Source organism: Amphibalanus amphitrite, unplaced genomic scaffold (genome assembly GCF_019059575.1).
Source record: "Amphibalanus amphitrite isolate SeventyFive unplaced genomic scaffold, NRLGWU_Aamphi_draft 000459F_arrow, whole genome shotgun sequence".
Lineage (NCBI taxonomy): Eukaryota > Metazoa > Arthropoda > Thecostraca > Balanomorpha > Balanidae > Amphibalanus > Amphibalanus amphitrite.
In genome coordinates, this window is record NW_024881953.1 from 13922 (window position 1) to 28342 (window position 14421).

A 14421-nucleotide genomic window follows, 5' to 3' on the forward strand; every position below is an offset into this window, starting at 1 on the left:
CCATGAATAGCGGATTGATGTATCGATCGTTAAAGGGTTTATTCAGTTTATGTCGCGATGGTGAGCTCTCGCCTTGAGTTGAGGATCGTACAGCGATCCGGCCGCCGAACTTCACTCGGCCGTGTCTTAGCCGCCGGTAACTGCCAGGTGCATGCATGGTGCAGTCGATATTTGCCGAATAGAACTTGGTAAAATGGCGGCCGATTCGAACCAAACGGACCTAAACATGGTCCAGAAGGGCTACTTGGCCCAGCGGACCTAAACATGGTCCAAGAGACCAGAAAGGCTGCTTGGCTCAACTGACCTAAACACGATTCAGGGGTCTGCCGGCCCAACTGACCTAAACATTGTCCAGAAGGGCTGCTTGACTCAACTGTCCTAAAAATGGTCCAGTGGGCCGCCGGGCTCAACTGACGTTTAGCTGCCCATTGCCCGTCTGATTGAGCGTCACGTTGAGTTGCCCAGGCTCTCCAGCCGCCTATCTGCCCTAGCTGGCGTCGAAACATCGGACGACGGATATACTAATCCGCGCACCACACTCGCCTGTTTGAAATATTCCCGTCGATGCTGGAAGAAACGGGTCGACTAAAAACACGTTTGGCGCCAGGAGACGTTTGGTGTTTGTTTGGTCGGTGACAGACTAGCCACTCGACCAGCAATGTCCGACGCCTTTTGCTGTCGTCTGATGCAACATGCCACCAACGGTATGTTGCATCACAGTGCACACTGCACATACACAGTTTGATTTTGAGCAGCAGGACATACCGCACACTTATGGAAGAAATTTCTTTTATTTTACTTTACATCGCATCGTGCTTTTAGCAGCTTTATGGTTCCTTAGTTATTTCATATCAATATTGGTCACTGAAATCATTTTGAAAATGCCAAGAATGTTTGGCCAATTTATCAGGGTTCCAACCTGGCGGCTCGCTATGACTATTGGGCTATTAGCTCTATCATTCAGCCGGAGTTGCATGGGCCCCGCTGCAGGGGGCAGTGGCGCCCAGCTGCGGCCCTCAGTCACTGCTCGCCCGGTGGTGCGCTGCCCCCCCCCCCGATGGCAGGCCCGCCGGAGGGGGGGGGGGGGGGTGAGCGCCCGGTCAGCTGACCCCTTCCATCAGCTGCGCGCCGCTCCGACGCCCATCAGCTGACTCTGCCACTCGGCACCGACCGCGGCCCGGGCCTTGAGCCCCGCTAAATTCGCCGCCCGCACCGTCGAGTCGGCGCCCTCGCTGGAAATGAGCCACTAAAACAACACGTCCGGCTTAGGGCCGGTCGGCCGACCGCCGCTGTCACAGCCGCGGTCCGACTGCGGCCGCTGCAGTACCGCTGTACTGCACTGCTGCAGTGCTGCCGACCAGGCTCCGCGGCCACTGCTGCGCGCCCGGGCCGCCGCTGTCACCGTCCGGGGCCGCTGTCACCGGCGCGGCCGCGTGCCGGCGCCGCCGACCTTTTTAGGTGAGGCGGCGTGGCCGACCGGTCGGCGCCGACCGGTTGTGGCCGCTGAGCCGACCGCCGCGCCGCTCCGGTCGTGCCGCGCAGCTCGGGCCGGATCACCACATTCGGCCGCGGCCGTGGGCGGAAAGCACGGCGATGACGTCACGGAGGCGTGGCTGGTGCGCGGTGGGTGCCGCAGCGTCACCAACAGTGGCGGGGCGGGGACGTGCGTGGCCCGCACAGGATGTGGGCAAAGGCTGTCGGGTGTGATACTGTGATAGCCGGCGGTGTTTCGTCAGCAGCTGGCCAAATCACCAGGATAGTCGGGACGTCGGCGGCTGACTCATCGTCTGCGTCATGACGTGTCTCCAGACACTGTGTTGCAAATGGGACGCGCTCTATACGGCTGGCTTGCGTGCTCCTCCGAGGCGAGGCAGCCGGTACGTTGACTGGGTGGGAGGTGTGTGCACTGTGCATTGTGCAGTGTGCACAGGACGAACACACCATACGCTGAACTGAATGTGTGTGACCTTGCATTCACTGAGGAAGTACAGTCAGATACTTGGCTGGTTCGATTTAGTTCAGACGGGCCCAATATCCACTCTCTGGTCTGACGAGCCCGGTATCTAAGTCTGACGGGCCCAATATCTGCTCTCTGAGTTTAACGGGCCAGTGTTCGTTCCCTACCGTCCACTGAACATGCAGGTGCTTGTCGTCGTCGTGAGACAAGCTCAGACAGCCTGCCGTACCCCGGATCGTCCCGAGGCCAGCCTGCACCGGCAGTCGGCACACCGCCACCGCCTCATGTAAACTCGTCTGGCCGGCCGAGCGCCGGACGGCCGACACAGGCGCGCACAGGCCGGCCTCACTGACGGCTCCGAGCGCCGTCGCCCGTCTCACGCAGAGGCGCACCCAGGCAGTGACACAGCCGTCAGTAACTCACCGGCGCTCACACGAGAGCTCTCACTGAGAGATGGCTTGATGTTAGGGGCGCGTGTTTGAGACAGTCAGTAGCAGTGGCGTGTCCAGAGATGGCTCTGGGAGGGCGCAGGACGATTTCGGGCCTCGGCAGACCGTCATGGCACCACTGCGTCGACTGTCGCCAGGTGCTCTGATGAGATGATGCACAGACTTCTGATGCAATACGGTCAGAGACAGCCGACCGGTCGGCGTGAATCGCTGAGATTGACACTTCACGCTGGCAGCGCAGCGCGGGTGATGTGGAAAAGTCGAGCAGCGGCTGACGCCACACGCTGGACGGACGTCAGTTGTGACACACGGTGGAAACAGTTGATTGGCTGTGGACTAGCGGTGGAGTGTGGACCAGCAGCGGTGGAATAGTGGCGGAATAGTGGACCAACTGGTGACGGGGACGGTTCCATATCGAGCAATGGTAAACTTCCCTCATGGTAAGTACCGACTGCCGCACCGGCAATGGAAATCGGAGGGGCCGCGTTATGAAACTCTTGACGGAGCGTCATACGAACTTGCACTAGCCGTCGTAGGTAAAAGCTAATTTGCGAACAATAAGCACGGACCGACGTCTGACGTCCGAGGACGTCAATCAAAGGACGTCAAAGTCAGCGCGATCCACGTACCGGCGAGACGTTTTTCCCAAAAAGTTATCAATCGGTTCACTTTGAGCTCATGAGGCGAGCCGAATAACAAGACCATTGTTATGTTCTGACATCAACAACATTCAGAAAATGAGGCGTCGCCTTTTCGTTTATTGACTTCAGAATTGACATGCGCTACCAAAATGTGTTTCAACGTTTGGCTCTCTAAACTGACCCGTTGTCTGTTTGTCAAGCCCCATTCCAATATGCCGATTTTATCATAAGGAATGTGTCCGATAGTCTCGCCATTAAACTCTGACCAAGCTTTGTCACCTCTTGAAGGGGGCCGTGTGCCTCTGGGTTCGGTGGTGCTTCAATATCGCACCCATGCAGTGCTGCCGATGAAAGCGATCGATTATAATCGTTCTTTCTGTGCCTGTCCCGACTGATGTGATACTCGGAGCCCGCGGCAATGTTTGCTCAGATAAGGCTGGGTACTCATGACAAATGGTATGCAGCGACAGCCCTCCACGCCTATCAAAATATGATTAGGTAAGCTCCCGTGATCCGTATGAAGAACCTGACCGATATGACATAGTTTCTTTTACACACCCAACCTACCCACCAACATTACCTTTTACATGTCCTCGCCCCCTTCAACGTTTCCTTTGCTCCTCCCTCCCGTCACCGTTTCCCATCCGTGTCCCGTGCCCGGCGCGTCACGCCCTCCGTGCGCCGTCACGGCCGCGGTGGCGTCGCGTCACGTCAGCGCGTCACGAGCGGCGGCCGTCTGGTCTGGGGTGGAAGTTTCCGATCGGTTCGTGCCCGTGCCCCCGAACGGCCGCGGCCAGCGGCAGCGAACCTGAGCCGTTGGATCCGGTCGGAGCGATATCGGCGGACCCGGGAGCCAGGATCGGGGCACTCCGGTCCGGGAGAGAGGGTGCCGATCAGAGGCCGCGGTGGGACACCGGCGATTAGCTACACTGCCAATTAACCGCCCGCCTCATTGAATGCACATAAATAACTTAAAGGGACAGTATCATCGAAAAAAAATCAATGTATGGAGCTGATTTTTTTTTTTACTAGCATTTCTTATTTTTCTGAATCAGAAAAACATAGTTTGAGGACCGAACTCGGTGAAAAATATTGCAACCACATTTCATTTTCATGATTCTTTTTCATGAGCGAACCACCACTATACAAGCATGGCCGCCAGTTTGGAAGCATGCCAAATTACTACAGAACTGGCGCAGATAATACATTATTGACGCCACGCTTACGCGGTCGTTCTTCTGATTGAGTTGTCCTTAGGGAGAGGTAGCCTTAGGTATTGCCTATAAAAATATCACGTGACAATTGGAGGGAGTGACAATTGGACGTGACAATTGACAATGGGAGAAAATATCACGTGACAATCACGTGATAAACGTCATACATTGGAGGGAGATTGTGATTCAAGCTGGAGGAATTCCTTTGTTGAGCCGCTAGAATCCGAAGGAAACAGCGGAAATTGCCTACGACTATTTAATGAATTTAACTGTGATGAATAAGTGCGAAAAACGTTTTGGCTTTATAAAATTTGATGAAATGACCAGGGTAAAAGTTTTATTACTGGCGATCAATTCAAAACGGCGCAAACATTTGAACAGTGAAGATAGTGAAGCACGATTCAAAGTGTAGTACACCTTTCGTACTTTGAGCGGCGATAGCGGGATAACGGTGTGGAGCTTCGAGGATCGGTCTTCAGTTCCCGGACCAGAAAGGTGGGGCCTATGCAATGTCAAATTTCATCAAAATGGTGATACTGTCCCTTTAATTGATTAGTGCTGTTACTGTTTGTTAGATTGGAGTGAAACATTTATTATTTTAATGCTGCAATTAAATATTGTCACGAACCCTTTATTGTTCTTATCACGTTGATAATTAGCAGAAACGCGCCAAATTGGCCCCGTTGTTCCTTCCGACAAACATCCAATCCAATACACACATTACGTGGCCATTGCCGCTGAGGCGGACCTGCAGTCCATATGCCTTTGGTTCCGCCGGAGCTGCAGCCACGTGGCCACGCCTGGTTAACCCGGGACCGGGAACCCACGTGGCCACGGCCGGGTGACCCGACACATCTGGCTCCCTGGCCTCCCGTGTCCCCGTCTGTGCGCTCACCTGAGCCGGCCGCTGCTCCATTCGGCTCACGTGTGTCGGCCGTTTTTACCTGGCGACCTGGCCGCCGACGGCCACGACGCCGTGCATGTCTGACGGGCCGAGCCAGCCGACAAAAACCCGTCCGTCGAGCGGGCCCGCCACCGGCCGTCGGCAGGTCCAGCTCGCCGCGACGCCGGGTAGGAGGGAACGCTGGATGGACTGCTGGATGGGAGAGTGGTGAATGGGACGGACTACTGGATGGGAGACTTCTGAATGGGGCGAACGTCAGGGCGCCCAGAAGTTCGCTCTGAGTAGGACGGACTGCTGGGCAGGAAGGGATAAGAACTGCTGAGGGAAAAGAAGTAGGACTGCTCAGCTGGACGGGTTGTTGGACGGGAGGGACAGCCGGGGCAGATTTGTCAGCTGCTATCCCCACTCCTCGCTCCGTCCTTCTAATGTCAATGTCGCGACCTTTTACCGACCGACCTTTGACACTCGGCTGCGACCTGTGACAGGCCTCAGATGACCGTCAGACGCCAGGGTCGCTGCACTGTCACTGCTAGTGTTACAACTCGGTACTCACTGGTCAATGTCACCACCAGTCGCCAATGTGACTGTCCAGCACTGATCGCTAGCAGGTAGTCACTGGCGTCCATAGGCGTCCCTGCTGTCTGTTATGGTCCGAATCGCTGCCGGTCACCAGCGTCGCTGCCAGGGACGTCGCCCGGCCGACGGTGGTGGTCACTGAGGTCGGAGTCAAACCCACCATGACCAAGGGGACACAGCCCTTGACGTGAAATATGGGGGCCCTCCTCAGTGACACGCCTTCTTTCCACGTCACTCTCCAGCCGTTTGGACGATAAATGCGCATTGCTCACGCAGCGGTGAGCGGTGATTGGAAATATGCACACTTCTCAATGCCACTTCATCATGTATCCTTCAGCAATAAATGAGCGCCAGTCGTAATCGACCAGAGTTGTCGCTGTCTTCGACTGTTCAGTTAGCAGTTAGCCTGTTGCTCAGAACAGGCGTCACCGATTAACGCATCAACGCGCCGGAGTTGTCGACGATTAATTTGTCTCAGCCAGCTGCTAGCTCCCGATCCACGTGTGCAAACAGCCGGGTGGGACAGGGGTGAGCCGAAGGATGAGCGCTGCTGCGGGGGTCGATGAATGGCGGTACACTGCTGGTGGGCTTATGAAGAAGTCAGGGATCAAGGACGTGGTGGGTGGTGACGGAAAATGTTCCTTTTTAATCGTGACCATGTCGGTCTGTCCCATTTATGAAACCGAGCAGATTCAGTCGTAAAATATTCATGATCGATGCTCACACGGTACCGATACTTAGTTCGAGACGGTCAATAAACAAAAGCTTTTTTTCAAGCTTGAAGTTTAAATCAGTCGCACCAAACAATAGAAGGAGACTAGTGACTCGTCGCTTTCCGACGTGACTTTTGGCCCGGCCTGGGATCTCTTTTCGACAAAGAAAAACATTTGGCCTGAAACAGCAGATCTTGAATCTGGGTGTGCCTTACATATGCCCTTACGGACACAAAAGCTTAAGCCAAGCAACAAATGCCCTTTGTTGTCAGCCCATGACTTGGTGGGGTTGTATATAATCACACTGGCCGAAGTTCAAGAGCACTCGTCCGAGCACAGACGTCTGGGTGGTGGACCAGTTCTGTGAAGACGATAGAGTTATAGTTTAGCTAGGGGCATCTGTCTGTTTGTGTCAGAATGCGTGGTGTGTCATTCTCTGTGTATGTATGTATGTGTGTCTGCGTGCGTCAGTAGCTGCCTCTGTACCTAAATGTGTGTCAAGTGTCTGATAGGACGAGCTGTTCGAACTCGGGGACAGTCCCGTGCAGTCCCGTGGACGACCAATGACTCACCGGTCCCGGGCCTGATTCGGTGAGTAGTTCACCCACGCGGTGGCGGACGGGAAGTGACCATGATCACCCCCACCCCCACCCCCACCCCTGCCCGGACCGGACCGGAATGGACCCGGTCAGTCCCCAGTCCACAGCCGCCCGGCTGAGTGGAGCTATAACCGTCCGATCGGCACGAGCCGTATACCACCAGTAGCAGCCCGGGCCCGCGGCGGCCGGCCGGTGACTGGCCGTTTTACTGTGGCGCTGCTAATGAAGTCATTACATTGCTCTCGTCCAGTCGTGTGGCACACGTGCGATGGCCCCTCAGGCGGTGAGTGATAGCTCTAGTCACGCCATGCAGACAGCGTGTACTGCAAATAATGGACAGCTAACCGCCCGGTTAGTAGTTTGCTCTGAGTGGGAGGTCAGTAACGCCTCAGCGCCAACGATCCATTTATCACCAGCCGAGCAACGAGTACTACTAATGTTTTTAGTCTCATAGCGGGGTACGGTTTTAGTGACAGTATTCTGTTGAGTCTATGTTTCTGGCGTTTGTTTCCGCTCTGGTCCGTCCCTTTTTTGTCTCTGATCTTTTTCTATTCCCGTCTTTGTCTCTACCCTCGGCTCCCCTATTTCTTCTTTAATAACTCTCCGTCTTTTACGTCTCGGCTAGTCGCCGTCGGTCTCCATTCCCGTCCCCGATCCCGTCTCTCGTCCCCGTCCTGCCACGGTCAGCATTTCCGCCCGGCCCGGTTCGACCAGACGGACCACTCCTGATCCTGACGCAATCCGTTCCCCGGAGTCGGCCCGCATGTCGTGTCCGTGTGGCCCGCGCCGTGACAGCGTGTCACTGACACGGCGAGACGGGCTAAAAATAACTCTGGCGTCAGCATGGCCGAATCGGGCCACTCCCACACAAAACAGTGCCTTATATGTATCACTGGACTGGTTGATCCCTTTTTACCCCTCAAAAGCGCAAACGGTGGAATGTTTTGTGATGGGTTACGCTTATGTGAACTCTGAACATTAAACTTTAAACTAAGATGGACGTATATAAACTAGCGATTCAGTTTTATTTTTGAACCATTAGTGACGCTTAAGTTATTCTGTCGGGGCGGTTGAATGGCCAATGGCCATGGCTCTTGGTCTGGACGCCTGCCAGGAGGAGGCTGTTAATGTTGCACCAGCCTCACCAGCCGACTATTGGACCACACATGGAAAGATCTTGGATCCGAAGCTCAGAGCGTTGCACTAATTTAATAGCGTCACGATTCATTTGGGTTTGACACGTTCTCATCCGTTACCAGATGGCTTGCTATAAATTATGATAACTTGTAACCTGTATGACATCCCGCTCTTGATAAGACCTCCCTTCCTCCGCATCGTCAATTGACAGGTCATTTCCTTCGTAGGCCCCAAGGAGAACCAGATATTCCCGAATTGCGCCCATCCGTCATACGTGAGGTCAATGACCGTCTCAGGAAAGGATTATGTAAACGTTTTTAAGGAAAATGTGACAATGCTGGCCAACATATCAATTAATGCTAACGCCGACTCATTTTCCCGGTACTTTGGGACGGTGTGCGGTGCGCTGCCATTCCCCCTGCGCAGTACACAGCAGGTGGCGGTCGGTCGGCTCTGGCAAACGTCTGGCCACTGCCGACGCGGCCCGTCGGCCGACGTTTCGTGAATACCTCGCCGGCTGACCAGTGGTCGCTGCCAGCTCCCCAGCCCCCCCATCCCCTTCCAACACTGCCCTGGCGCCGCCGTGGGACGAGGCTGACGTCTGCTCTGGCCTTTTTCAGGGGTGTCAGCTCCGGCCACCGGCGCCGGGGCGTCGGCCGCAGAGTCGCTCGCTGTTCGACACATCAATGCACGCTGAGGAGGTAAGCAGGCTCTCCGAGCCCCCCCGCACTGGAGACCGAACCAAAAACGCCTCTAAACGCCGTCTGCCAATGCAAATACGGCGGCTGGCGCCGGCGTCGGCCGCAGTTCGGCCACCGCCGGGCAGCGGCCGCGTAAACAGCACATTCCGAGCATAGTTCGATGTAGGCCCAGTTGAGCAGACATTGATTTGAGCCGTCGCGCAGTTTACCGTTCAGAGCGATGGGCTATGTCAAGCCGAGTAATGTTTTCGATTGCTGACATACCTCCTCGAGAGACTTTTATGCAAACCTCCTTGGAGCCATGTCGAACACCCATTTGAAATATGCTGTTTGAACGTGGACGATAGCAGACTCGTGCAGGTCTGTAGAGCTGCTTTCAACTTTGTGTACAGATTGCAGGCTTTTTAGCGTGAGCTGCTGTCGCTATCAGCCACACAACCAAAGAGCATTCCTACACCGTACCATTACAAAGGGTAGCGTATACTGGTTAAATTGCTGGAAACTGGGACCCCACCAGCATACTGTGGCATTCAAACTTTGCGTCTAACGTAGACTGTATTTCTTCACCCTTCAGACATCTCAACGCGCACACCGACCCGTCCTCTCTCTCTCCTGCCCTGCTCTCCACTGCCCGCCCGTCTCCCAATGTCCAGCCGGGCCGCCCGATATACGGGCCGGCGTGTCCCTGCTGCCGCGCACATGTGTGGCACATGGACCTCCATTTATGACCACTTATGACCCGACGCCGACCCTACGCGACAAGGCTAGAATACAAACTATGTGAACAAGAACAAACAGAGAGACACATTCCCCCCTGTTCCTAAAGAACACATCTAACTACAATTTAACTAATGGGGGATGGGAGCGCCGAAGAGTTGCGGCGCACGCCTGCAGCGCAAACCCCTTCTTAGCACGTCACTATAACTATCGATATTATCTACACTTTCCGCTGGCGCTCTACCTTCGTTCACACGGTCGTTTGACAATCCCTCAGTTTCTGTTTTTACAACTTTCACTGTATGGATCCGCTCCTCTGTTCCGGCACCGCCATCCGTCTCAGCTGTTGCTCGAGGGACCGGCTCGGTCTGCTCGGTCGGCGCGACAGCTGGGGTCAGCTCTGACGGTTCCACCGCCGCCGGCGCCTCAATGGCCAGCTGTCCAGGCACATGGGCGGTCGGAACCGGACAGGCGATCTCCTCTTCCTGCTCATCATCCGTCGAAGCAGCCATTGCGTCGTCACCGTTGTTGGCAAGACGATGACGAATGTTCCGCACGTGCCATGGGACTCCATCCACTTCAATCGTCTGAGCGGATACGACTTTGGTGACAGTGCCCTCCTTTGACACGGCGGTGCACCGATCGCCCCGTTTTCGGACCCACACCGCATCACCGGGCTGATACACACCAGGCTGGCCGGCCGTCTGAGGAGGAGCAGCTGTGTTTCCCTGTGACTGCACGCACAAGTCTCTGCCAGCCTGACGGTAGGCACCATGTATCGGGGCCGTGGTAATATCACGCCCGTCCTTGGGCGTGACATTATAGCGGTGCACGGCTTCTGGTATGGTGCATCCCTGACGGGCGGCCATCACTTTGATGGTGCGGTGGTGGCGCTCGATGATGCCATTCCCACCAGGTTCATAGGCCGCGCGATACCTCAGCTCGACGTCCCACCGCACCGCGAACGCCTTCAGCTCGCGACCCTTGAATTCGGTCGCATTATCCATTAGAAGCTCGGCCGGTGCTCCTCGCTCCAAAAACAGAGCCTCGAGTTGTCTGACGATCTCGCTCCCGTCAGAGCGGCGGATCTCACGCCACATGGCGTATCGCGACGGCCCACAGTCAATCACGGTAAGATAGTGTTTTCCGCGGAAATGGGTTACGTCCATTGCCAGCCGCTCCCAGTTGCGCTCGACCGCCAAGGCACCATGCTTCCAGCGCGACGGGGCTGGGTCGATCGACGCACACACCTGGCACGATCTAACGATCTGACGAACGGCCGACTTCGTCACGCTCTTTCCCAGCTCTCGGCGCGCATACCACCACGTCCGCCGCACTCCCTGGTGTCCCACACTTTCATGCACCGCCATTATGTCCTCCGGTCGAGCTGTCCTGACGGCCGCCACCACACCTGTCGGCTGCTCGCTTCCGGTTCTGATCCACTCTTTTGGTACTCTCGTGAGTTCGTCTGCACGGTTGGCAGCCGACGGCACGAGCTCCACTGTCACGACGAGGTCGTACTCGCTGGAGAGCTGCTTGAAAACGGCCACCCGCCGCCGAACCAGCATTTCCGACTGTGCCTTCGTTCTCAGTCGGGCACGGCCTGTCAGAGCGTCGGTCAGCCAGCGCTGAACAGTGACAGAGTCTGTGCGGAGGATCACACGCTTGAATCCCCACGCCACCGCCATATTCATACCGTTCAGCGCGGCATCCAGCTCCGATAGGTTTATGTGCATGTCTGAGTCACTGTCAGATCGGAGCCACGCGGCGTCTTCGATAACCTCACCCGTGGTGGGGTCACTTAGCACTACGCCGCGGGCGATGGAGCTGGCATCAGTCCACACCGTCACCGAGTCTCCTGAGACGCACCACTGTCCTCGTGCCGGGTCACACTCTGCCAGCCGCCGGGCCACATCACTGACTTGTTTGCGCAGGTCATCGTCAGTGATCGGTGAGTCCCAATCTTTGGTGACCTTGTTCGCCGCCCTTTTCAGCCAGGCGGCGGCCGGCCGCAGCCACCCGGCGACGGGCACGTGTGAGGTTAGCTGACCCGCCCAGGCGAAGATTGACCGCCTGGTCAGCACCCCGGGTGGCTCAGCTGGTGTCACGCCGTCTCGAGACCATCTCAGTGTGCCGTCACCGCCGGACTGGCGTCTCACTCGGAGCCCCAGCATCCGGGCTCCGGCCTCATCCGCTACCCGTTCCGGTGGCTTACACGAGAGCCCGTATGCGGCAAAATGTTCGGTCACCCGCTCAGCAGAGATGAGCGTCTCGTTAACGAGCAGGTCGTCAGCGTACGGGAGCACTGCTTTTGCGATCTCTGGACTTTGATCCAAAACTTCCCGCACTACCGCTCGCATGATGCCGCTTGCAACGCTGAGACCAAATCCGACCCTTGTCAGACAATGTCGCTGGCCGTCCACGATTACCGTCTGAAACGGCCACAGCTCCTGGGCCACGTGCAGCTGCAGAAACGCCTTCTTCAGGTCGATGACGGCCACATCGTCGCCGTGCTGCCGCCACTTGCGGAGCTGGTCGCGGCACACATCAGCTTCAGCCGTATGAGCCACCAGGTGCTCATTCAGCTCACGGTAGTCGAGCACCGGCCTGACCTTGTCCTTGGCTTCCTGGGTGACTGCCATGAGCGGAATTAGGCCACGCACCGGCCCGTGTTCCTGCTCATTATACGGCCGTAGCCACCCTTCCTCGATCCACAGCCGCAACTCTGCGTCGAACCGCTCCTGCGACTCTGCCGGCACGCGATATTGCGGCACAGTATTCTTGAGTTGTTTTGGCTCCTTTCCGTCGGCCCATTTCCACCAAACTGTCCACTTTCCGTCGCTGAACTTAGCCACAAAATCAGCCGTCTCGATTTGTCTGTCTACTGGACCACGCCCCTGAGACACCGCTGCCGACATACCGCTCGATTCTGCCTTAACACCGGCGCACCCCGAACGCTCCCCCGTCACCACTTTACCACCAAAACGCACCTCTCCACCACTAACAAACACACCACCCAGCGCCTCTAACCCGGTCATGCCCAACAGCACGTCAACACCCAACAACCTTTCCGCCACTACCACAGCACGGACCACCGCCCGCCGGCCTTGTGCCTCCAGCAGCACCTCTGCACTCCCGCAGCATCGCACGGCACTCCCATTCACCGCGGTCAAGTTTGTCTCACATCGATCCCATTTATCGACACAACCCGCGAACACTACGGTCTCCTCGCAGCCCGTGTCCACCAGCGCGTGACACGGTCGCCCGTCGAGCAGCATCTGGATTACCGGCGCTCTGCTGCCGGCTCGGTGGACGGCGGAGGAGGTGCTGGCGCTGATGCAGCTCCCCCGCCGCAGCCGTTTGGGCACATCCGGGCGACATGACCTGGGCGACCACATATCCAGCATCTGATCGGAGCCGGCCGGCGACTTGACCTTGAAATGTCACGTGATGGCCCACTCGCCGCCGCCGCCGCCGCCGCCGCCGCCGGTGGCGCTGCCGTGACTGCTGTCCTGGACAGCACGGCTCTCGCTCGGTCCAGGACATACTCGAGAGTAAACTCGTCTCCGAGCCCGTCCCGAACCGCAGCTTGCGCAGCCTCCGGCAGCCCATTGACGAAGGTGATGGCGATAGCTCTCTCCGGCAGACCTCCCATCAACTCAGCGAGCTGCTGCAGCGCCGCTAAGTACACATCCGCCGTCTCTCCGGGATGAAGGCGACGCCGTGCCATTTCCGCCTGCGCGGTGAACGGGTCCATGGCGAAGGCCCTCAGCAGCTTAGCCTTCACACTGGGCAGATGATGACGAGTCGCTGCGGGCATTCGGGACCACACCGCGAAAGCACCGCCGCGCAGGCGAGTCGGCAACACAGCCATCAAGGACACTGATCGCAGCTCGCACAGGAGAGCAGCCTGCTCCAGCCACTCCACTACGTTTCCAGTTCCGTCGAACTCCGGAATAGTCCTGGCGTCGAACGCCGGAGTCACCTCCATCATCGCTCTTCCCGCGGCGTCACTGGTCTCCTCCTCGACACTCGGCATCTTCTCACCACTTGTCAGAAAAATGCCGAAATAGCTTGTGGCATTCAAACTTTGCGTCTAACGTAGACTGTATTTCTTCACCCTTCAGACATCTCAACGCGCACACCGACCCGTCCTCTCTCTCTCCTGCCCTGCTCTCCACTGCCCGCCCGTCTCCCAATGTCCAGCCGGGCCGCCCGATATACGGGCCGGCGTGTCCCTGCTGCCGCGCACATGTGTGGCACATGGACCTCCATTTATGACCACTTATGACCCGACGCCGACCCTACGCGACAATTGTATTGTATTGTATTGAACAATCATGAGCGATCCACATTCTGAAAGTGCGTGGCGATTACTGCTCAGAATCCGTATCCGCGGTTACTAATCTAAACATTCACAGCATTCACACATTCACTCACGTCAAAGCACGGACAGAGACACTTTCGTAGTAGCATGCAGGTACAACTCACCCACCCACCAACCCGTTGGTCAGCGACGATCAGTTGATGCCCCGTCCACTATCGCGGCTTTAACAGATCGGGCAAAGGGGGCGGGAGACAGCTGCGACAGCTGAGTTGGGAGACTGTTGAGTAGAGCAGCGGCTCGATAGCCGAACCGCCGCCTACCCGTTTCCAGCCGTGGTCGCGGAAGGTGAAAGAGGTGGTCTTGCCTGGAGTGTCTCTCCCGGACAGCGCTGTTTGTGACGAACAGGGTTGCCAATTCCTCGGGTTCGCCGCGCTGAATGGCTTTGTGGGCGATAACAAGGGTTTGGTAATCAGCCATATGACGCGG

General features: G+C 56.9%; 1 protein-coding gene across 1 annotated transcript; it reads right to left on the reverse strand.

The window, feature by feature from the left end:
* Window positions 1–10467: 10467 nt before the first annotated feature.
* On the reverse strand, window positions 10468–13647 carry LOC122391869 (the record flags this gene model as incomplete). The annotated part of the gene is made up of 2 exons (XM_043386171.1): window positions 13068–13647; window positions 10468–12357 (listed from the first exon to the last, which is right to left on the reverse strand). Coding segments are annotated over exons 1-2 (2470 nt in total), but the record flags the coding sequence as incomplete, so codon positions are not given.
* Window positions 13648–14421: the final 774 nt, after the last annotated feature.